The 23102-nt window shown below is 46.7% G+C and overlaps 1 protein-coding gene across 1 annotated transcript in view; it reads right to left on the bottom strand.

Moving 5' to 3' along the window:
* The window catches only part of LOC140420928 (sodium- and chloride-dependent neutral and basic amino acid transporter B(0+)-like), a 54386-nt gene extending 31600 nt beyond the window's left edge, over window positions 1–22786 (bottom strand). Inside the window, exons 1-5 of the mRNA XM_072505090.1 lie at window positions 21842–22786; window positions 21445–21598; window positions 14956–15087; window positions 8288–8455; window positions 4889–5027 (exon numbers count right to left, since the gene is read on the bottom strand). Coding sequence (XP_072361191.1) covers window positions 4889–5027; window positions 8288–8455; window positions 14956–15087; window positions 21445–21598; window positions 21842–21904 — 656 coding nt within the window. The 5' untranslated portion in view covers window positions 21905–22786. The remainder of the gene's footprint in view (window positions 1–4888; window positions 5028–8287; window positions 8456–14955; window positions 15088–21444; window positions 21599–21841) is intronic.
* Between the last annotated feature and the right edge of the window lie 316 nt (window positions 22787–23102).

Below are 23102 nucleotides of genomic sequence, written 5' to 3'. Positions count from 1 at the left end.
GCTGTCGGATGGCATCTTGTAGCTGATAAGGTGTTGATGTTGAAGGGGTACCATCAACAGTATCATTCGAGGTCATGGATGTGCCATATGTTGAAGTTGGATAAGGCTGTACATACTGGTTCTGGCCACATGCTGTGCTGGAAGGGTGATCCTGTCGAGAACCGTTGAAGCTTGTCGAATTGGAAACAGAATTGCTGCTCGCATAAATACCTGGTGATGGTGTGAAACTAGAACCTTGCATCTGACAGGAATATGCCGTCTGGCCAGGCTGGGGTGTAGCAAATCCTGGGCTGTAACTAAGGCATCCAGTCTGTAGTGCAGATTGCGCTTGCGGTAGTCCTCCTTCGGTCTTGATTCCATGAGTGGGCAATCCGTAGTGCTGGCCTGTTTGGGAATATGCTGCATAGACTGCTGGCTGCTGCATGCCTGAATACTGGGTTTGTCCAGCATGAGCTGTCATTGGCTGCACTGCTGGTGTGGAAAAAAATGTGTGGATATAGCTGTGGTGAATATTGGTGTATTCCTCTTGGACTGTAGCTGCTGCTTGTTGTTACTGACCCAGTGTAATTGTTAAGTGATCCATCTCCTGTCGTTGTGGCATCTGCTGTCACCCTGAGCATGCCATCACTGAGGTTGCGGCACCCCCTGTCTGGAGTAAAGTCCGGCTTACGTGAATCAGAGTCGGCGTTTGGTTGCTCCCCATCTGGAGTCTGGTCTGTTTTAAGTGAGTCAATGTTGATTTGTTGATGCTCCCCATCCGGAGTCTCAGCAGGTTCACTGGAGTCAGCTGAGATTTCTTGAAGCTGCACGTCTGGAGTCAGAACATGCAGGAATGCATTGACTTGTGGAGAGGTTCGAGCGAATGAGGGTGGAAGTATCGTGGTGTCACCGGAGTCACCAGTGGTCTCACAGTGATCGTCAAGTGCCTCTGTACACACTAGCTGAGGTCTGTCACTTTGCACATCTTGCATGGGAAGTGGGATGCTGTCGTCACTCGTCTCACTTACTGTGGGTAGATTCTCAGTAGCTGCTTGTTGTTCACTTGGGTTAGGTAAATTGTCAGAGTATTCATCTGGTGGTGCAAACAATGTGGGTGGACTGTCATTGTCTTGCTGTTGTCCTTCATTTGGGCTTGGACTGTCATCGTCGCTTTGTTCTTCACTGTAGCATGATGGACCGTCATGGTCGTCCTGCTGTGCACTGGAGCGTGGTAGACTGTCATAGTCTACTTGCTGTTTATTTGAGCATGGCAGACTTGCATCATCTGCCGCTAGTTGGTCAGAGGAGGTTGCTAGACCCATATGGTTTTGTTCCTGCAAGGACTGCGCATTGGAGTCTTGCGTTGCTTCTATCATGGAGGCTGTCCACGAGCTCGCTGCGGAGGCTTGTGACACTGGAGTCACTTCTTGTTCATGCAAGGACTGCGGTGTGAAGTCTTGCGTGTCTTCTTTCTTAGAGTCTGTGTGACAGCAGGTCGCTCACTCTGGGCTACTACCACTCTCTGTCTCTTGGTTTCAGGCCGCAGCATCATCCTGCACTCACGAGTTGGGATGTCATATCTGCTGGGCTGAAGATCCTCAAATCCGAAGAACGAATCCGCGCCTGCGTCGGATTCAATACGGGGGTCGCCAATGTGCAACACGTCGAGTTGCGGTTCAGATTTGGTACTGGGGTAGCCTCCCAAGGTGAAAGGTTCGTCCGAGTCGTAGTCTTCCATGACCATATCATCACTGTTTGCGTTGGAGCTGGCATTGGGCTCGCGAGGTCCAGAGAAAATGTAAAGGTCGGTATCAAAGTATTCAAGGTCGGAATCATCGGTTTGGGTGTAGGTAACTGCTTGTTGCAGGGTTCTTCGAAGGTTTATTTCATTTCCTCGTTCAATTTGAGGCATTGTGCTGTCATTCCAGGTGAAGGAATGTTGTTTTACAGCTTTAAAAGATTTTTTCTTTGATTTGGGACGTTTCCCCTTTAAATGGGCGTGGTCTGGGGCCTCTGATGTCATGACGTGCATGACGTAGCACCTAGGAAGCGATTGCACATGTGCAGATTGCGGTTCCTTTACTGATGGCCGTTTTCGTGATTGCGCAAGCGCGGCGTCTTGCGCATGCGCAAACGGACCTTCCTGTTCTGCGTGCTTCTCGCGCAACTGCGCAAGTGCAGTCCCTTTAGAAAGATGGCCGCCGACCAAAATCGTTCTCTGCTCCGGGATCTTGGCCTCGAGGTGAGTACTGGCGCTTCTCTTACCTTTTCTTGCTGGTTGGAGTGTGTTTTTCTCACAGTATTTGCTGAAGATTTCTTCTGCTCTGGCAACGGCGATGGCAAGGAGAAGCTCTATTTTTTCAGGATCGGCCACTTCTAGTTCGGCTGCCAGCCGGAAGATTTCAAACATTTGCCGGAATACCTACCAGTTTTCACGGAGATCGCCGTGGCACTGGATCTGCCGCGGAACCCGGACCTTGAACATCTTGCCTGGGTATCGTTGCTGGTTGTCAATGTACGCTGAGGTATGGCTATATGGATTGAAACAGTTCAGTCCTGGTACCATGATTTGTTATGTTGTAGGTGTAACATAAGCGGCTTCCTTGTGGTGCACTTGACAAAGGAAAGTTCAGACGTGGCGATAACTTCAACACGTTTATTAAACTATTTACACTTCTATTACTCGGGTTCGACACTACTGCTAATCCTACTATAGCTACCCAGACTAACTAACCAGTTGCTGCAATCCACGTGGTGGGTGTAATATTGAATCAACCCTGTGTCTGTACTCACTGACTGTCTCCACTGGAAAGAGGCAGATCATGTGTGTGGTGTCCTTTATATATGGGTTGGTGTAATGCCCCCCTGTGGTCGTGTCACCTCCTTGTGTATCGTGAATGTCTATTGGTCGTGTCCTATCAACTTGATCTATTGGTTGAGTGTGTGTGTGTGTGTGCTGTCACTGTGCTCCCTCTAGTATCTAGCTAGCCTACATGCATTTATATTGATGCACATTACCACAGGAGTGAGACCCACGCAGACACAGGGAGAATGTGCAAACTTCACAAGGACAGTGACCAGGGCCAGGATCGAACCTGGGCCCTCGACACTGTGAGGTAGCAGTGTTATCCACTGCGCACAGTGCCGCCCCAACATTTAAAATTTTGTGAACCGTGTGACATTGTTGGTAAGGGGTGTGGAAAGTCGGGAAAAGCAATCTCTTCAGCGAGAACCGCGTTTCCCAATTCACGCGTGTTAATCCACCCACGCTGATCAACTATTACTGCTCTATTTTTGTTACACGCCTTTCAAATTTGCTAACAGATTTCCTCATCTGCCTCCTTCCCGGCGGTTGGTGATCTATAAAGAAAAACGCCCCGAACAATGTAATAGTTCATTCTCGGTTCCACAAATTAAACAAATAAATTTAGTCCGAAAGCCATCTAGTTAGTCCTGTCCTGCCACTCTTCCTTCCCTTTTTCTATCACTCCTGATTACATGGTAACCAGGAATGTTAAAACTGATTCCAGACCTGTTTGAACCATCTTTCTCTTAATTCACCCTTGTGCCATAGCAGGTCGTATGTGCAGCTCGTCAACTTTATGTGCAGAATCTCCCCAAAATTGGTTGAAAACCAGTGTGAAGGTCGCAGGCTTCACACCTAACCTTTCTCACCGTACAGAACAACACTGTGCATTTTAAAAGGGGAAGCGAGAATCAGACAGTCAGCTGGAGTTGCGGGGCCTAAAGTAGCTGAAAAGGCCAGGATTCCAGCAGTCAAAGTGCCATTTTTAAAGGGTGCCTCTATCTCTGAATTATATAAAAGGCCCTCCACCCCCTCCCCCATGGACACCGGGACCCCCCTGCCCCCTGGGGCACTACCCGGGTGCCAGTGCAAGGGGGCAGTGCCAAGGATATATCACACTGGGCGTCTCTGGTATAGGCACCACAACTGGTTTTCATTTTTGAAAACCAGTAGTGATTCTCACACCGGAGGTAGTGGCAGGGGCGGGACCTAGTAGAATCATCCAGAGGGTGGGTGCGGTGGGGGGGTGTGATGTGGTGAATCAACCCTATATACTCACTAAGTGTCTCCACTGGAAAGAGACTGAGCATGTGTGCCGTGTCCTTTTATATGGGTTGGTGTAATGCCCCCCTATGGTAGTGTCACCTCTGTGTGTATCGTAACTGCCCATTGGTTGTGTCCTATCTTACTGACCTATTGGTTGAATGTCTGTGTGTCATGTCTCTGGTGCTCCCTCTAGTGTCTATCTAGTCTACGTGTATTTACATTAACCCCTTGTGGATTTACAGTGATGCATATCACCACAGGGGGTTCATACAAGTGTGGTGAGGGGGTGGGAAGAGCACCGGTGATGAATGTTGGGGAGGGGGTGCGGAGGGGGGAAGAGCCCCAAATACCTCAGTGATGGGAGCTGGAGGCCGTTAGGCCGCAGTGTTGACTGAGATGCCTTTTAAAGATGGCGCCCCCATTAAGCCCTGCCCCACCAGAGTGATGTAAACCACGCTAACTTCTTTTTCTTCAGTCTACACCGGATTTCAGTCTGAGCCTGACACTATGCCAAATTCAGGTCAGATTCCCCTCTATGTCTTTGGTTCTAATATGGACTATGACCTCTGGTTATTTCCGTTCTACTCACAGAATATCCTGCATCTGGTCAGTGATATGCTTTCTCCTGTCACTATGGAGGCAATATGCCATTTGGGAATCACAGTTAGTGATATGCCTGTCTATGCCCCAAACTATTAAATCACCTGTGACTGCTGCAATTTTACTTTTTCTTTTCACTCATTAAATGGGACGTTTATCCAATTAACATTCCCAAGAGGAAGCTGCGAGTAAAGCTTTGCATACTATAAGTGTAGCTAACTGCAGCAATTTACTTACTCCCAGTATTGCTCACTTGGGCCCAGGTGAGGAAAAGTGATTTCTGATCCATTTGGACAAGTTTCATTGTTTACATGCAGCCATGTTTTATTCACGATTTCAAAGTATCCATTATCCAGAGTGAGATTGCAGAGTGGATCTAGAAAATGGGGAATTTGAAACACACAAAGATTTGAATTTATATAACGGCTGGTATCCCAGAGTGCTCTCCAATTAAGTACCTTTGGAGAACAAAACATAGAGAACATAGAACATACAGTGCAGAAAGAGGCCATTCGGCCCATCGAGTGTGCACCGACCCATTTAAGCCCTCACTTCCGCCCTATCCCCATTACCCAATAACCCCTCCTAACCTTTTTGGACACTAAGGGCAATTTAGCATGGCCAACACACCTAACCTGCAAGTCTTTGGACTGTGGGAGGAAACCAGAGTACCCGGAGGAAACCCAACGCAGACACGGGGAGAACGTGCAGACTCCGCACAGACAGTGACCCAACAGGGACCCTGGCACTGTGAAGCCACAGTGTTATCCACTGTGCTACCGTGCCTCTTCACTTCTCTAATGTGTTTTTTCACCTCCCCCCTGAGCCTTCTGTATTCCACTTTGTTTTGAACTGTATTTTCTACTGACGACTGTCATAAGCACACCTTTTCTTTCTTATCTTCATTTCTACCTGCTTTTGCAACCAGGAAGCTCTGGATTTGTTTGCCCTACCTTTCCCTTTTAAGGGAATATACCTTGAATGTATTGAGATAATTTCTGTTTTGAAGGTAGCCCATTGTTCAGCTACAGGCTTTCCTGCCAACCTTTCGTTCCAGTCTATCCAGCTGAGCTCCGTTCTTGCTCTGTTGAAGTCAGCTCTCTCGCAGTTAACTATTTTTACTCTGGATTGCCTATTTTATTTTTCTATCATCATGTTAAACCTTACCATACAACGATTGCTGTCTCCAAAAGGTTCCCCCGAATGTTCTCTGTGTCATTTATTAAACACAGGTCAGGTTGGAGAGGGTGTGAGTATTTTAATGAAGAGTACAGAAGGAAATAAAATAGGTTGCTCTGCAGTCAATAGGTTAACTAATGAGTTTCTTAAAAGTATAAGTGGCTGTTCTGTCCACACCCTGTGTACCAGGGTCAATTGGGCATACCTGGTGCCCCAGTGTCAATGACAGAGAATATGACTGATGACGCACTTTTTTTTTAATTTTAGAGAACCCAATTCCTTTTTTCCAATTAAGGGGCAATTTAGCGTGGCCAATCCACCTATCCTGCACATCTTTGGGTTGTGGGGGCTAAACCCACGCAAACACGGGGAGAATGTGCAAACTCCACACGGACAATGACCTAGAGCCTGGATCGAACCTGCGACCGCGGCGCCGTGAGGCTGCAGGGCTAACCCACTGTGCCACCGTGCTTCCCTGATGAAGCACTTTCAACATTCATAAACCATTTCAACATGGCAGCACTTGTTTGAATGGTCTTCAGAAGCAGACAAGAGCCAATCTGCTAATTTTGCAGAACTGGGGTCACCCACATCCCTATTCAATATATTAAAAGTCAGATATCACTCCTAGTCTATCTGTTTAATACTGTATTGGAATAGGGCAATCCGCAATTCCAAAATTGCACAATAATTTTCAGATCGTAATTAAATGAATGAAATGAAATGAAATGAAAATCGCTTATTGTCACAAGTAGACTTCAAATGAAGTGACTGTGAAAAGCCCCTAGTCGCCACATTCCGGCGCCTGTTCTGGGAGGCTGTTACGGGAATCGAACCGTCCTGTTGGCCTGCCTTGGTCTGCTTTCAAAGCCAGCGATTTAGCCCTGTGCTAATTAAAGAAGATTATCTACATGGTGTGCATGATAGGGAGTGCGAAGGATAATATAAACATAACACCATCATATATGTATCACGTTGAATTAATTTCTATTTATTTCAACTTCTGTGGGGCATGAAAGAAGGAGGAAAGATAATGATTGGAGATTGGATTGAGAGGGAGATGCCTTGGCTGATATAGATGTTGAAGATGATAGTCTGGGTGAAACTGAGAGAAATTGAAACCCGATTGCTGAGTTTAAAAAAATTAATTTATGGGATATGGGCGTCGCTGACTAGGCCAGCATTTATTGCTCTTCAGAAGGTGGTGGTGAACAGCCTTCTTGAACCGCTGCAGTCCCTGAGGTGTAGGTACACCCACTGTGCTGTCAGGGAGGTGAAGAGAGAAGCTGATGTGAAAGAAAACCTTGTTGAAGGGTTTCCTTCTCGGTACTTAGGTAATTTCAAAAAATTCAATAGTTCAATGACTTGGTATTTTGCTTTTGTGACAAAGTGGAAAAACCTCAATCAGGAAGGCACCAAACGCATGGAGAGAAATTGTTGGGGACGTGCATTGGTGAAGTTGGGCTGTTGGAGGGAACACTCCAAACAATCCACCTACCGAACCCTTCAGGCACCACCTGTCTTGCATGTGGCAGAGTATACAGATTGTGCATTGGACTTAGCAACCATCTCAAAATCCCATTGAACTATAGTGGAGCCAATCATCCTCGATCCTGAGGGACTGCGAAGAAGAATATGAAAAGCTTCCCTTTCAATCGTCCACTGTGACCCACAGATCTGATCAGTCTGTGCCAATCACATGATTGTTAAGATATTGTCGAGCACACAGTAAGTAGGAACCAGTCACTGAGCTTCCAAACACTTGAGGTGGAAATCCCTGTCTCCCTGCTCGTACAATACAACTTACTCTAACAATCTTGGGTCTGCTCCCACCTTCTGAGTGTAAATGATATTGTCTTTCATACAGACGCACACCAACTCCTCATAATTTTGCAAGTGTCTATCCTTAACTTGAGATTTAGGTAAATGTTCAGTAATACATGTGTAAAATTAGTAGAAAATTCTGTCTGGTAGTAGTTCGAGCTACTGCGCAAATGTGAAGCTTCCATAAGATCTTATTTAGTCTCTGAAAGTGATGAATGTCATATTAAATCAAAAATATTGCCATTTTATGTTATTAAATAACAACTAAACAAGTAACAGTCATTCTAATAGGTTTATATGTATATTTTCCATGTCTATATTCGGCAATAGCTGAATTGGTACAAGCTGTTTTTGGAAATTCACAATGACAGTGAGATTTTCAAATTGATTTGTCCACTTTCATAGCTCAGGAAATGTTTATCAAGACAAGCAGGTTTTACATAGTCCAAAAGTCAAATTTAAAATGTTACTGCCAGTCACACTATTTCTATCTTCTGCAACTTGAGATGCCTTCTGCACAGTTAAAATGAAGATAGCTATTGAAACTACTGTCCATCTTTCTCATTCAGACCAAAAGAATGAAGAATGAACAGTCGGTCTCCATACTTTATCCAATAGACGTTCAGACAGTACCTTTGGGACTCCTGCTGCATGTTTCATCTGCGCCCCACCAGCTGAAGCAGTCTGTCCATGGCAGGGGGAATTGGAAGGAGGCGAACAAGTAGTACAGGCTGTAGGCGATGATGCAGTTGTAGTAAATGGTCACAAATGTTGACACAAGGACCATGGTGATTCCCACACCTTTAAATGGATTGAGAAAGTAATGTAAATTAGAAGGTATTCACTTGAATTCATTGTATGTATTCAGCTGGTCAGACAAACATATTTTGTCTCTTTACAATTGTTCTACTTGTCTAGAACCGAGCGGGAAGGAAAAGAGTGACAAACTGAATTGAGGATGAGGGCGGGAAGCCAGTATGAACTGAGAGAGCAGGAGAAGAGCATCTCAGTGAAAGAGTGGGAAGCTGGATGGTGCATGGAGTCTTTGTGCTTTGTGGGGAGGGAGTTGGATGGCGTACAGAGCTCATGCTATTTTCTGCATTTAAATAATACACCAGATTATCTCACAGTTTTACGAAATTGCAAAGCAACATAATTAACTGAGTCTCAGTTCACAGCACTCCCGCCTCGGAATCAGCAAGTTGTGGTTTAAACACTTGAGCATAAAAATATAGACAGACATTCCGATGCAGTAGCAAGAGATTGCTGCAATATTGGAGGTCTGCTTTTTTGGATAAGACATTAAACTGAGGCCTATCTGTTCGCTCGGTTGGATGCAAAAGATCTCATGGTACTACTTCAGATATCAGAAGAGTTATCCCGGACATCTTCGCCAATATTTATCCCAAAGTCAATGTCACGTAAAGAGATTATCCAATTATTACCACATTACTGTTTGTGAGAGCTGGTTGTATGCACGCTGACTGCTGTGTTTCCAATATTACACTTCACAAGTGCTTCAATAGCTGAAATAAAAGTTTTGAGTTCAGCATAATTTAGATGTTACATTGTGTCACAAATGCAAAGCAATCCAAACAAATACTATTTGTAAAAATGAGAGTCAAGAGAAACACCCTGCTGTTTTTATGAACTTGGAGAGGAAAGCAGCTTCCAATATCAATGGAAACAATGATCAGAGAATTGATCTCAGGATGTTATTCAGAGGAATCAGCCACCATTCAGTCACAGCATCTGTCTATTCTGCTGAGCCTATTTTGCCAGATCTGCTGAGTTTACCCAGCATTTTCTGTTTTCATTTTAGATTTCCAGCATCTGCAGTGTTGTATTTTTGTCTGTCTATTGATTGCACTTAGACCTTTTGACATTAGCACAGAATGATTCTCCAGTGTCTCCAGTCTTATAAATCAAAACCTTGTATTTATATAGTGTGGTATTTTTAAATGATAGGCTTGCAGACTTCCAAGGTACAAACAAACAAGAACTTTATTAGAAAGGTGTTTTCTCACAGGCTGCTAGAATAGGCCAATTGTTAGCCTGCCCAAATTGCCGATGGCATCATCAGTATGTCACATGATTGAACTCTTAGGGTGACCTTGTTCCAACTAGGGACAAACATGAATACACAACCTTTAACTTCATAAAGGAGAAGAATGAGGTGGGGGGGGGGAGGATCTCATAGAAACTTATAAAATTCTAACAGGACAGAACAGGGTAGATGCAGAAAGGATGTTCCCAATGTCCAGAACCTTGGGGTACAGTCTGAGGATACGGGGTAGACCATTTAGGACAGAGATGAGGAGAAATTTCTTCACCCAGAGAGTGGTGAACCTGTGGAATTCATTACCACAGGAAATAGTTGCGTCCAAAACATTGCAAGGTTTCAAGAAGCAGTTAGATATAGCACTTGGGTGAAGGGGATCAAAGGATATGGGGGAACGTGGGATTAGGCTATTGAGTTGATGATCAGCCATGATCATAATGAATGGTGGAGAGGGTTGAAGGGCCAAATGGCCTCTTCCTGCTCCTTTCTATGTTTCTATGTTTTCCATAAAATGTCTTCAAGTCTTTCACAGGAACAATGAGTAACAACATTTGTGATTGAGCCATATGAAAGAACATTGGGACTGATAATCAAACGTTAGATCCAAGAGGTAGTTTTTAAGGAGTATTTTAAAGGTAGAGAAACAAAGAGGTTTAAGGAGGCAATTACAAAATGTAAGACCCAGGCAGCTGAAGACATGGCCATTAATGGTGGAGAGATTAAAATTGGGGATGTGCAAGAGACTAGAATTTAGGAAGTGCAATGATTCAAATGATTCTCGAGCAGTTGTCAGCATATTGGGAGGCAATTCTTTACACAGAAGGAAGTAGGGTTCTAAGGTAGATGTCAACAGGGAGTGAGACAAGGAAGTGTAATAAGATGGCCTTATCTATGATGGGCACAATGACAGTAGAGTGAGCACATGCGATAACAAGGTCAAGTCATTGGAGATGAATATATGTTGGTGAGTTTACATGGAGGGAGAAATTAAAGGAGAGTTGCTCAGTATACAGGCAGAAGAAAGCTGTAAAATATACTTAATATGATATGTGGGTGGAAGAGAAGGAAGATTTTAAAGGCATTGCGAGAACTGTTGCCCAAATGAGAATGTGTCAAACAAATAGTAGGAGATACTCAGCTTTTATTTGGTGATAAGGGTCACTGGGCAACCACGGTGGCACACTGATTAGCAGTATTGTCTCATGGCGCAGGGACCCGGGTTCAATTCCAAACTTAGTGGGAGAAACTAAGCTTCTTTTTGGTGATGGGGGTCACTGTGCTACCACGGTGGCACACTGGTTAAAAGTGTTGTCTCACAGCACAGGGACCCGGGTTCAATTCCAAACTTGGGTGACTGTCTGTGTGGAATTTGTACATTCTTCCCATGTTTGTGTGAGTTTCCTCCAGGTGCTGCAGTTAGAATCCTAGAATCCCTACAGTGCAAAAGGAGGCCATTCGGCCCATCAGGTCTGCACCGACCATTTGTAAGACCAATCCCCGCCTTATCTCTGCAACCCCACCTAACCTTTGCACACTTAGGGGCAATTTAACATGGCCAATCCACCTAACCTGCACATCTTTGGACTGTGGGAGGCAACCTGAGCGCCCGGAAGAAACCCACGCAGACACGGAGAGAATGTGCAGACTCACACAGACAGTCACCCGAGGTCGGAATCAAACCCGGGTCCCTGATTCTGTGAGACAGCAGTTCTAACCACTGTGCCACCGTGCCACCTATAGTCCAAAGATATGCAGGTAAAGTGGGAATATGGGGTTACAGGGCGAGGGAGGGGGGACTGAGTCTTGGGAGGGTGTTCTTTCAGAAGGCCAGTGCACAGCTAATTGGCCGAATGCCTGCTTCTGCACTGGAGGGATTCTGTGGGTGGGGAATGTTTACCTAGCAGGGAGGCTTAAGGGAGAAGGCTTTAGTACTTATATGCCACATTCCTGCCAAGGCCACAATGTTATTGCAAACATTTACAATAAGCTCAAGGACGGCTGATCATCTGACACTGCAAGCAATAAAACAGGAAATCTGCTATAAACGACAAGGAAAGTCATGATGCATTTAAAGGTAGAACTACTTTCCACGTCATTTCTAATTCTGGAATTAGATTGTTTCAAAATGTAATTTATCTGAAATTTAAAAGAAACCCTGAATTACATAAATTACAAAAAATTGGTGTTTATCCCTCTCCCATCCTCAATGGACCTACTCATTCTGGGCTTTGCTCATCCTTTGATCTCCTGTTGAATCGACTATTCTTCAGCCAAAAGAAACTAAACAGAGAATATCATAGAAACATAGAATTCACAGTGCAGAAGGAGGCCATCCAGCCCATCGAGTCTGCACCGGCTCTTGGAGAGAGCACCCTACCCAAGCCTACACCTCCACCCTATCCCCATAACCCAGTAACCCCACCCAACACTAAGGGCATCTTGGACACGAAGGGCAATTTAGCATGGCCAATCCAACTAACCTGCACATCTTTGGACTGTGGGAGCAAACCGGAGGACCCGGAGGAAACCCACGCACACACGGGGAGAACGTGCAGACTCCGCAGAGACAGCGACCCACGCCGGGAATCGAACCTGGGACCCTGGAGCTGTGAAGCAATTGTGCTAACCACTATGCTACCGTGCTGCCCTAATCATTATCTATTAATTGGGCGTGACTAACCCGTTCTGAGTTATCCCAAAAAGGCCGTAGAACCATAAGACATAGCAACAGAAGTAGGCCATCCGACCCTTCGAGTCTGCTCTGCTATTCAATGAGATCATGACTGATCTGCAGGCATAATCCTCAACTCCTTATCCCCATAACCCTTGATTCTCTTACTGATTACAAACCTGCCAATCTCAGTCTTGAACAGACCTCATGACTCAGCCTCTACAGCCCTCTGTAGTAAAGAATTTCACAGATGCACTACCTTCAGACAAAATTTCTCCTCATCTCTGTATTAAATCGTGACCCCTTACTCTGAGATCAGGCCCTCTGGTCCTAGACTCTCAGCATGTACCCTGTCAACCCCCCTGAGAATTCTAGATGTCGCAGTAAGGTCTCCTGTCTTTCTTATAAACCCCAGTGATTAAAGCCCAATCTACTCAACCTCTCCTCGGAAGAAAATCCCTCCATATCCAGGAGTAATCTAGTGAACCTAGAATTTGGCTCCAACTCCATCTACAAGTTTGCTGATGACACAACCGTAGTGGGTCGGACCACAAACAACGATGAGTCAGAATACAGGAGGGAGATAGAGAACTATGTGGAGTGGTTGAACAACAACAATCTCTCCCTCAATGTCAGCAAGACTAAAGAGCTGATCATTAACTTCAGGAAACAAAGTACTGTATTCACCCGGGCTGCATCAGCCGCGCTGAGGTGGAGATAGTTGACAGCTTCAAATTCCTAAGTGTGCACATCACCAACAATCTGCCCTGGTCCACCTACATTGACGCTACAACCAAGAAAGCACAACAGCGCCTATACTTTCTCAGGAAACTAAGGAAATTCAGCATGTCCACATTGACTTTTACCAACTTTTACAGATACACCATAGAAAGCATCCTATCTGGCTGCATCACAGCCTGGTACGGCAACTGCTTGGCCCAAGACCGTAAGAAACTACATAGAGTTGTGAACACAGCCCAGTCCATCACATGAACCCGCCTACCATCCATTGACTCTGACTACACCTCCCGCTGCCTTGGGAAAGTGGACAGCATAATCAAAGACCCCTCCCACCCGGCTTATTCACTCTTCCAACTTCTTCCATTGGGCAGAAGATACAAAAGTCTGAGCACATGCAGTCACAGCCTTTTTCCCGCTGTTACCAGACTCCTAAATGACCCTTTTATGGACTGAACTGATCTCTTCACACATGTTCTCTACTACACTCCTATGCTTCACCTGACGCCTGTGCCTATGTATTTACATTCTGTATTTTATGTTTGCCCTATGTATTTTCTTTTCATGTATGGAATTAACTTTCTGAACTGTACGCAGAACAATACTTTTCACTGTACCTCGGAACACGTGAAAATAAACAAATCCAATCCAATGTTAAACTAACTGGCATATAGTTACTTGTGTTTTGTCTCCCTTTCTTTTTGAATAAGGATGTTCTCATGGCATTTTTTCAATCCTCTGGGACTTTTCCAGAATTTAAGGATTCTTGGAAGATTATTACCAGTGCATCCACTATCTCTGTAGTCACATCCTTTAATATCCTAGAATGCAACCCATCAGGACCAGGGGACTGTCGTCCTTCAGCTCCATTAGTTTCCCGAATATTTATTCTCCAGTGATAGTTATTAGGCACGATATAAACAAATTGCAACAAAGTGCATGATGCGTGCGTTTAGCCGGGTGTTTCCTGGCGCTCACAGCACCAAGAAAGACCACGCTATCTATTGGGATTTTGTTGCAATCTGGAGCCTCAGCGGGGAAAGCCCTGCCAAGGTCACACTTATTCCCGTTTCCTGCACTGAGGAGCTCGCCAGAACTCCTCAGTGCTGGAAGAGATCGGGTCATACTTTTAAATGGCATTCCGATCTCTCGACCCCCTCCCTCCTCAATAATGTCAGACTATTTGGAAGCACCAACAGGAAGGTAAGGGAGGTGGTGTAGCCCTGATGTTTAAGGATGACATTAGGGAAGGGCAATGGGATGGAGAGGAATACCTTGGGGGGGGAAGGACCTCTGATGGATACAGGTGAACAAGCAGGAGGCAACCCCACCCACCTGGTCAGAATGTCACTTAGGTTTCAACTAGCTGGCAATTTGGCACATGGCACTGCCCACCCTTGCTATGGGAAAAGCCCCAATGGGCAGCGGGGGGAGTTCCCATTAATTGGAATGAGCAGGCCACTGGATGCCCCCCCCCCCCCACTGCAGGTGGGTAGGCGATGGGCACACTGCATTGCCACGGTGCCAAATATTACATTCCCCATATTTCCCAAACCACTCTTGGCCAAGATTAAAATCCTGGCCTAAACTTCAGACAGAGTTTTACAGGTGTTGAGCCTAAAATCTGACTACATTTGAAATATGGAAAGCAAATGTTTTACTTTGTGTACATCACTTCACTGCCTTTGTAAAAGTGGACAAAGAAAAGCGGTTAACAGTACTTCAGTACGGCTCACTTCAATCTCCAAAATAGAAACCAAAATATAACCAAAGCATCAATGTGAATTAAATGGCTATTAATTAAACTTGTGTTGCTAAAAAAACATTAACCTTGGAGAATTGGCACCGCTTTCCACACTGCAACAGGTCCCAGGCTGGCAAACTGCCCGAAAGAACATTCCAGGAAAAACAGGGGCATCCCAGCAAGTGCCAACATGATTACGTAGGGAATAAGAAATGCACCTGGAAAATACAGTAAAGTTTACAAAGAGTGTATGGATGATCAAGCTCATTGATACAGTTTGAGACTGAACATTAAACAACTAAATGGACTTTTTCATTTTAATACAGTAATTAATTATTGTCATTGACAGAAAACATTTACTGCAGACTGTATTCGGTATCTAAATATAAAACAACTACAATGAACATTCAGGCTCTTATCCTATTGCTTTCTCCCAACACCCCAGAGATGGATTCTCCGTTTCTGACACTAAGTGTTGATGCCGGCGCAGTATGCGTGGACATCCACAACAGCAAAACTGATGCCGCACCTGGACTGATTCAACTACTGTTGAGTGGCTAGTACCGGCGCCACGTGGAACACAATCGATTCCAATGAGAAACGGTGCCGGTTTCACGATTGACACTCAGGAGGCTGACAAGCTGCAGCCGCATATACACCCTGCACTCCCCACACACACCATCCCAGCCAACAAGATGGCAGCAAAATGCGCAGCCCAATGCTTCACGTATGCCGAGCTGGAGACTCTCCTGGACACGGTGGAGGGCAGGCGCATGACCTGTACCCCGGCCTGGGAAGGAGGCTGCCAGCCACCACCATTCACCGTGCCTGTGTGCAGAGGCGGTGGGCTCTGTGGGCAACTGGACTTGCCAGCAGTGCCAGAAAAATCTGCATGACCTCCTCAGAGCGGCCAGGGTGAGTAGGCAGCACTCTGCCCTGGCAGTAATCCCCATCCCACACATCTGTAATCTTACCCCTCCAAGCCGGAGGATGGCAGAACCTTCATCACATGCCGGCACGCATACTGGCTGCCATGGCTGGTGGTCCTGGCCACTGAGGCAACCAGCACCCCCCCCCTCCCCCCTGCCGGGAGAAGGGCGGCCACAATCTCCGGGAACGGGAAAAGACTGGAGGGGGACAGCCGGACTTGCAGCACCTCATCATGACGTAGCAGAGGGGCCAGGACGTGGTTGGCGGCCCGAAGGAAAGGGAGGTCGCCGGGGTGGTGTTCGGCCGCGGGCGAGGAAGTGAGAGCCAGCTGAGTTGCGATTTCCCGTGACACATGTATAAATCCTACCAATACCACCCCCACACCATCAACCGGAGCCCCCGGTGAGCCGAACACTGACGCGGAGAGCAGCTCAGTCGCCAGCCCTCCACCCGAGAAGCAGGACACCCCGGAGCTCGGGTCTGAGGATGACACTAACTTCCCGGCACAGCTGTCTCCAACATCCTCCACCATCAACTCGGTTGGGCACTTTAGGTTCCTGGGACACTATTTGGTGCGCATCACACAGCTGATTTGGTTCATCAGGTGGAGGTAGGAACACCCGAAGGGGCGGAGGGTCTGAGGGTGAGTCGATATCAGATACAAGGTGCCGTCCAGATGGGTTTGGGGCTTCTAGAATGGACGGTCTCATTTACAGTGGAGATGCAGTCGCAGAGCCAGGGACTACATGAGGGGTTGTCGGCGAGAATCCAATGTCTGCAGATGCAGTTGGAGGAGTCCAACCGCGTGTAGGAGCAGGGAAGTGGTGCCGAACATGCATACCCACCAAGGCCAACACCGCACGGGTGGCATCCACAGTGGAGGCATTGGGGGCTACAATGTTGGCTGTGGATCAGCATGTCCAAGGCCTGGGGCATTCTGTGCAGGCGCTGGCTGAGGCCCAGCACAGTGTTGCCGCCTGACCAGCAACCTTGTGCCAGAGCCCCCTGGAAATTGCAGTGACGCTCCTGAGCGTGGCCAGTCACAGCAGGCCATGACTGGGAATATTGGCAGCATTGCCCAGGCCCTGTTTCATCTTGTGGCCAGTGGGCATAACAGGATGGCACTACGCCAGCTGGGACACCCGAGCAGCAGCCAGGCCCATCCAGGCCCACGTGCCCCAGAAGATGCCTGTCAATAGGGACCCAAGTCACAGGATGGAAATCACAGCAGGCTGCCCCCACTCCTGCTGTACCATCTGGGGATCCACCAAGACGTATCGTTAAGGCCCGTAAGGCCAGAAAGTTAGACAGTAGTTAAGTTCGCACTGGTGCGGGGCTCAGTTTAGTTATAGGGACTAAGGCACAAATCTGTATATATGTTGTCACACTAAACACCTGTTTACACTGTTTCAATGTGTCTCGGTGCCCTGTCAGATGAGTGTGAGGGGTGGGCTTGTCTGGACTGGCCAGAGAGGGGGGAGAACATGGGCGGATGTTGTGGATGGCTTGGGCTCCCTACCCTTACCTCCTCCCCACCTCCCGACTGTCCCCACCACCGTCACCCCAGGGATTTGTTGGGTCCATGTGATGGAATGGCCAGCTCACAGAAAGGGATCACCTAGGTGGTTGTGGAATGTGCGACCAGGGGCAGGAGTCAGACGTTGTCAAACGATGTGGAGCACCAGAGCTCATCGCAGAGCGAGTTGCTATCATCCTCCATCCTATGGCCCTGACCCGTGGTGTTACTGACAACCCAGGGCTCTTACCCCGTAGTGCGGCAGGTATGTATCACAAAGGGAGTCGCAAGCTAGGGGATAGCTGGGCGGAGAAGTGTGTGGGAGTGGGGTGTGGTGTCCGTGCCCCTGGCCAGCTCCCCCCCCCAGTTTGTGAACCTGGAGGTGATCAGAGCGTCCCATGTGCATTGGCCCTGGCACACACGTCGTGCGGCTTTCCATGCCTGCCTGGGATCCATGTCTTGCCCATCCTCCCCCTACCCCGCATCCTCCTTGTCGGACGAGGTCTGTCATTCCTCCTCATCCTCTAGCACATTGCCCTTCTGTTGCGCGATGTTGTGGAGGACACAGCAGGTCACTGCGATGCGGGAAACTCTCTCAGCATCATACTGGATGGCCCCTCCAGAGCAGTCCAGGCACCTGAACTGCATCTTCTCGATCACGCTCCTGGTCGATGTATGGCCGTTATTGTAATGGGTCTCTATGTCAGTCTGTGGCCCTAGATAGGCGTCATAAGCCGCAACTGTAGTGGATAACCAATGTTGCTGAGGAGCCAACCCCCCAGCCGAGAGGGGGGCATCTCAAACATGTCAGGAATCACCGAGTGGGCCAGGATGAAGGCATCGTGCACACTGCCCAGGTATCGGGTACAGGCGTCAATGATGCACAGCTAATGGTCACATATCAGCTGCACATTCATCGAGTGGAAACCCTTTCAGTTTGTGTAGAGCACCTGTCATCTGTAGGTGGTCATAAGGACACATGTGTTGCTGATTTTCTCCTTGGTTCAATTGCTCTGTTTTATTACCTTTGCTCTCGTGTCACCAGGTATCTTTATGATACCGCCACGAGGTTCAAGTCCGAGTAATGATCAATAATCCAATACACCGATTAGTAAGATTTAAATCAAAGCACATTTATTATACACAGTAATCACTACTCATGCACAAATTCTACATCTAAGCTACTTCTATAACTAACAGGCCTATACTTAACTTTGAATTGGCCCACCAGGTCAGGGAAACAAATGGCCTTTTGTTCGGGTTCTGAGTCTGCGGGATTCAAAGTTGGTATGGATTGGTAGCTAGGAGCGCCTATCTCGTAGCGAGCGTTGAATTAAGACTTACTGGCTTCGATGATCACTGGAGTCACTGCGCCGGTCACGGTCAATGTTGGTTCCTTTTGCTGGGTGACCCGGGCAGGAAGAAGAGAGCGGTGAAGAGAGGTGACGAGTGAAGAAGAGAGCGATTTGAACTTGGGGCTGAACTCTTATAGTCCCCAGGGGCTTCCCGCCTTACGGGGCGGACCCTGTACCTGGTTCCAAGTGATTGGACTTTGTCCCAATCGCTTGGTTTGATTTTCTCCAATACTGGAGCGGTTCCCTGATCGATGGGTGGTCTTGAGGTGCTCGTTCACCTCCTTTGTTTTGGCCCCTGCTGGCGCCGAGGAGTCTGGCTTTGCTTTGTGTGTCAAAATGTTACTTATTGTTCCCGGGGATTGCTCATCAGTATGCAGATGGCTGTTTACTTTGTTATGCTGATGGTCGCTGGTATCGATGTTGTCTGGGTTTTGCAGAGGTAAATACACAGCAAACCTGCAGCTGCTGGTTTTTGTCTTATTGGCTGACTTTCCCATCAGCCTTTGCCGTTCGCCATTTTAAATCGGGAGTTGGCCACTTTAGGTGGCTACACATGCACCCCGCCGATCACCCCATGGACCTGGGGCATCCCATCGATGGTCGCGAACCCTCCTGTTTGGGCATCCTGGTGGTCTTGCTCCATATTGAAATGGAGTCACCTTGGCATATAGGCCCTCCATGATGGCGCGGATGCACCTGTGCACCAAGGTCTGAGAGATCCCGGAAATGTCCCCACTCAGCGCCTGGAAGGACCCTGTCGCCTAAAAGTTCAGGGCAACTGTCGCCTTGATGGCCTCGGGGAGCGGGTGTCCTTCCCAATACCTCCGCGGGGCCAGGTGCGTCATGATCTGGCAGATATGTCACACTGTCTCCCTGCTCGGCCAGAGTAATCAACGGCATGCCCGGTCCGGCAGGTCCTCAAATGACTGTCCCTGCTGGTACACATGAGGCCACATGTGATGCTTTTGCGAGGGCTTTGGGGACTGGGTGGGGGCGGGGGGGGGCGGGGGGGGTGGCCAGGGGGACACTATCTGGAAAGTCAGGCCCGTGCACGGCCAGCACCATGTTGCATGGCCCGTGCGCAGACGCGGCCATGGACCCGCCCATTCTCCGGCTGTTTATTTCATGGAGGCCGGGAGGTTTACGCGGCGTGGCTGCTTGCCCCTCACCAGCCGCCAATTTTTTCCACGTATATTTGCCACAGATCCTCCGCACTTAGCCTCAGAGTCGGAGAATCTGGCTCCTCATGCCTTAATGTTTTGCCAGGAAATTAAGGATTTGAGAGCATTTAAGAGATTATTACAATAACAAAATTAACCTTGACTTCAGGTAAACAGCCAAGTAAGTTCAAATCTCCAGGCAGTGTAATTAACAGCGTTGTGGAAAGAAAAAGTATTCCCATAATTTGGCAATGGAAAACTTGAATCTTTAAGACATGAGATGCTTTTTTTCCCTTTGGATGTGATTAGGAAAGACTGAAATGCTACAGACACTAACCTGCCTGGATTTGTAAATGTCCTTTAAGACACATTTACCTTGACAGGGTCATCATTATATTCTTATGAGATACATTTCAGTTCGTAAGTGTGTCACTGACCACAGGAAATTAATTTCACATTCTTTCCAAGTAAGGTAACGAGACAGGTAGTCAAATTTCACATAGCACAATCCAATCAGAAGTTGAATATTAGACAGCCACTACATGCAGTGATCTATATTGCTGACAGGTTTCTGTGTCACCTGAAGTATCCATGATGTGGAGATGCCGGCGTTGGACTGGGGTGAGCACAGTACGAAGTCTTACAACACCAGGTTAAAGTCCAACAGGTTTGTTTCGATGTCACTAGCTTTCGGAGCGCTGCTCCTTCCTCAGGTGAATGAAGAGGTATGTATGTACCTCTTCATCAGAGGAATGAAGAGGTCACATACCTCTTCATTCACCTGAGGAAGGAGCAGCGCTCCGAAAGCTAGTGACATCGAAACAAACCTGTTGGACTATAACCTGGTGTTTTAAGACTTCGTACCTGAAGTATCGTGTGGGAAGGACAATTCATGGGAAATGTTTTCATGATGATTTCTAGGAACCTTCCCATCGGTTGCACGTCCTCAGCGGAAACCTGATCTGAAGGAATGTAGGCAAGACAGCTCGTTTTCTTTCGGTAATTATACATTTACAAACATCCTGTAACCCGATTCCAAAGGGCGGGTCTTGGTTCTAATGTTGGAGGAGTTTCTCAGCAACTATTTCTTGTTGCACAAGAAACGCGCGAATTAAAAACCGATTACAGATCCTGATGAATAAAATAAATGGTGCAAAGGTCTGTGCACCATCCCCAGAGCCATTAGTTGTCCCTGAGACAGTGCATGGACCAAGCCGGCAGAAATTGATACTTCCCCTGATTGCCAAGAGAATTGAGTAAACGATTGAAATTAATCAGGGTAATTGCCCACCTTGTAAATTTCGGCCTCTGCCACATCTAACGTGACCAGTAACACCCCTCATATTTTTGTCGGTATAACTCAGGAAGGGATTGGTGGATTAATTTTATTCATTTTCTCTTTACCTCATGTGGATGCTTCTTAAACCCTCACTAGAATGTCAAGGCCGTGCATAGTCTAAAAGCCGCAATTCCTTATTCCAACATGGTTCATTATTTATCGAGTACAATAAAGGGTTCCCTGGTTCATTGAATTTAATGTTCTTTCACAATTCAATAAATTGTTCCCTTTAATTTTTGTGTCTCTCTCCCCTGTACTTTGAATTCACTAAGTACCTCCTCCATTTTTGTAAGCCAGGTAAGGGAATCTCCAGACGTTTCCCAGACCCACAGCATAGCCGATCATTGAGAGCAAGTAGTCAGTCTTCGAGGACCAGTTGCCCCGCTCCACATTCTCGTCACTTTCATCCACCTGTTCATCGGCGACCGTCTGGTGGGGGGCGGGGGGGAGAGAGAGAGAGAGAGGAAATGACTGACTCAGAAATGAAACTTTCTCAGACAGAACTCAAACATAAAAGTGTTTACCCACTACAGAAACATTCTCTATTCAGCAGTCATTGGTTTGCAGTTTGAATCACCCTGAACACCACAGAGTGTTCCACACAATGTGATTCACAACAACCAAAATCTGCAAAACGCCTCAGGATTTTATGTAAGTTTACTATTTACTCACTGTGTCCTCTGGAAGGTGATTATTCTTTGAGAATCCAGGTAAAGCTATCCCAACCTTTTCCATTTTTGGACACTGGTGAATGATTCTTCCGTATATTGGGGGTGAGATGGAAAACCCGGGAGTTTTATTGTCCAAAGATCTTCTTGCTTTGTATTGCTCAGGAACTCTTGTTAAGGTTTAAATCAACTCCACAACAGGTAATGACTCTTGCAGTGAAATCCCAGTTCCTTATATGTAATTTAATAGGGGAGTATCTCTATTTACTCAGCTCATGATGACATCCAAATTCCAAGTATATTTTTACTATTAATAGATTGATCAGCCTGCTGAAAATGATCAATTGTGGGGTATTTGTATTAATTCCAGAACAGTCAGGACCAAGTGTAGTTATTCTGCATCTACAAGTTTTGCAAAGTTAACTTTTTAAAGGAAAAGCATCAAGTGTACCTGCTGCAATCACAGCGCAGCCAAAGCAAAACTGTATTTGCTTTAAAAATAAAGGCAGTAGAATCTGAAAGGAAATCCACTGCTGTCTGACTTCTTTGTACACTTTAAAAATTTTTCATAATCTTTATTGTCAACGATGTGGAGATGCCGGCGTTGGACTGGGGTGAGCACAGTAAGAAGTCTTACAACACCAGGTTAAAGTCCAACAGGTTTGTTTCGATGTCACTAGCTTTCGGAGCGCTGCTCCACAGTAGGCTTACATTAACGCTGCAATGAAGTTACTGTCAAAAGCCCCTGGTCACCACATTCCGGCGCCTGTTCGGGTACACGGAAGGAGAATTCAGAATGTTCAAATTACCTAACAGCACGTCTTTCTGGACTTGTGGGAGGAAACCCACGCAGACACAGGAAGAACGTACAAACTCCCCACGGACTGTGACCCAAGCCGGGAATCAAACCTGGGTCCCTGTCGCTGTGAAGCAACAGTGCTAACGACTAAGCTACCATGCCGCCCGTTAAACTCCAGTTGTGTTCCAGTTACTTTGAATCTCCTGGCTTCACCTTCAAATGATCTCACATCTACCACAGGGTGTACCTTTGGAATTTATGGTGTGTCACAGGATGAACAGTATAGTTGCATTGTTAACGCAATGAGTTTGGAGCCAATTATCCTTAAAATTATGTTCGTCATATTAGTTGACAGAAGACTTTTCAATTAATTTGAGGTACCTCAAGTTAATTCATTTATGGCAAGATAAAATAGAAAACAGTTCATCAAATGATTCAGATGTTTCATCACAAACATCATCAACCG

Source organism: Scyliorhinus torazame, chromosome 5 (genome assembly GCF_047496885.1).
Source record: "Scyliorhinus torazame isolate Kashiwa2021f chromosome 5, sScyTor2.1, whole genome shotgun sequence".
Classification (NCBI taxonomy): domain Eukaryota; kingdom Metazoa; phylum Chordata; class Chondrichthyes; order Carcharhiniformes; family Scyliorhinidae; genus Scyliorhinus; species Scyliorhinus torazame.
Note: the sequence above shows the minus strand (reverse complement) of the source record. Positions and strands in the feature narration are given on the sequence as shown.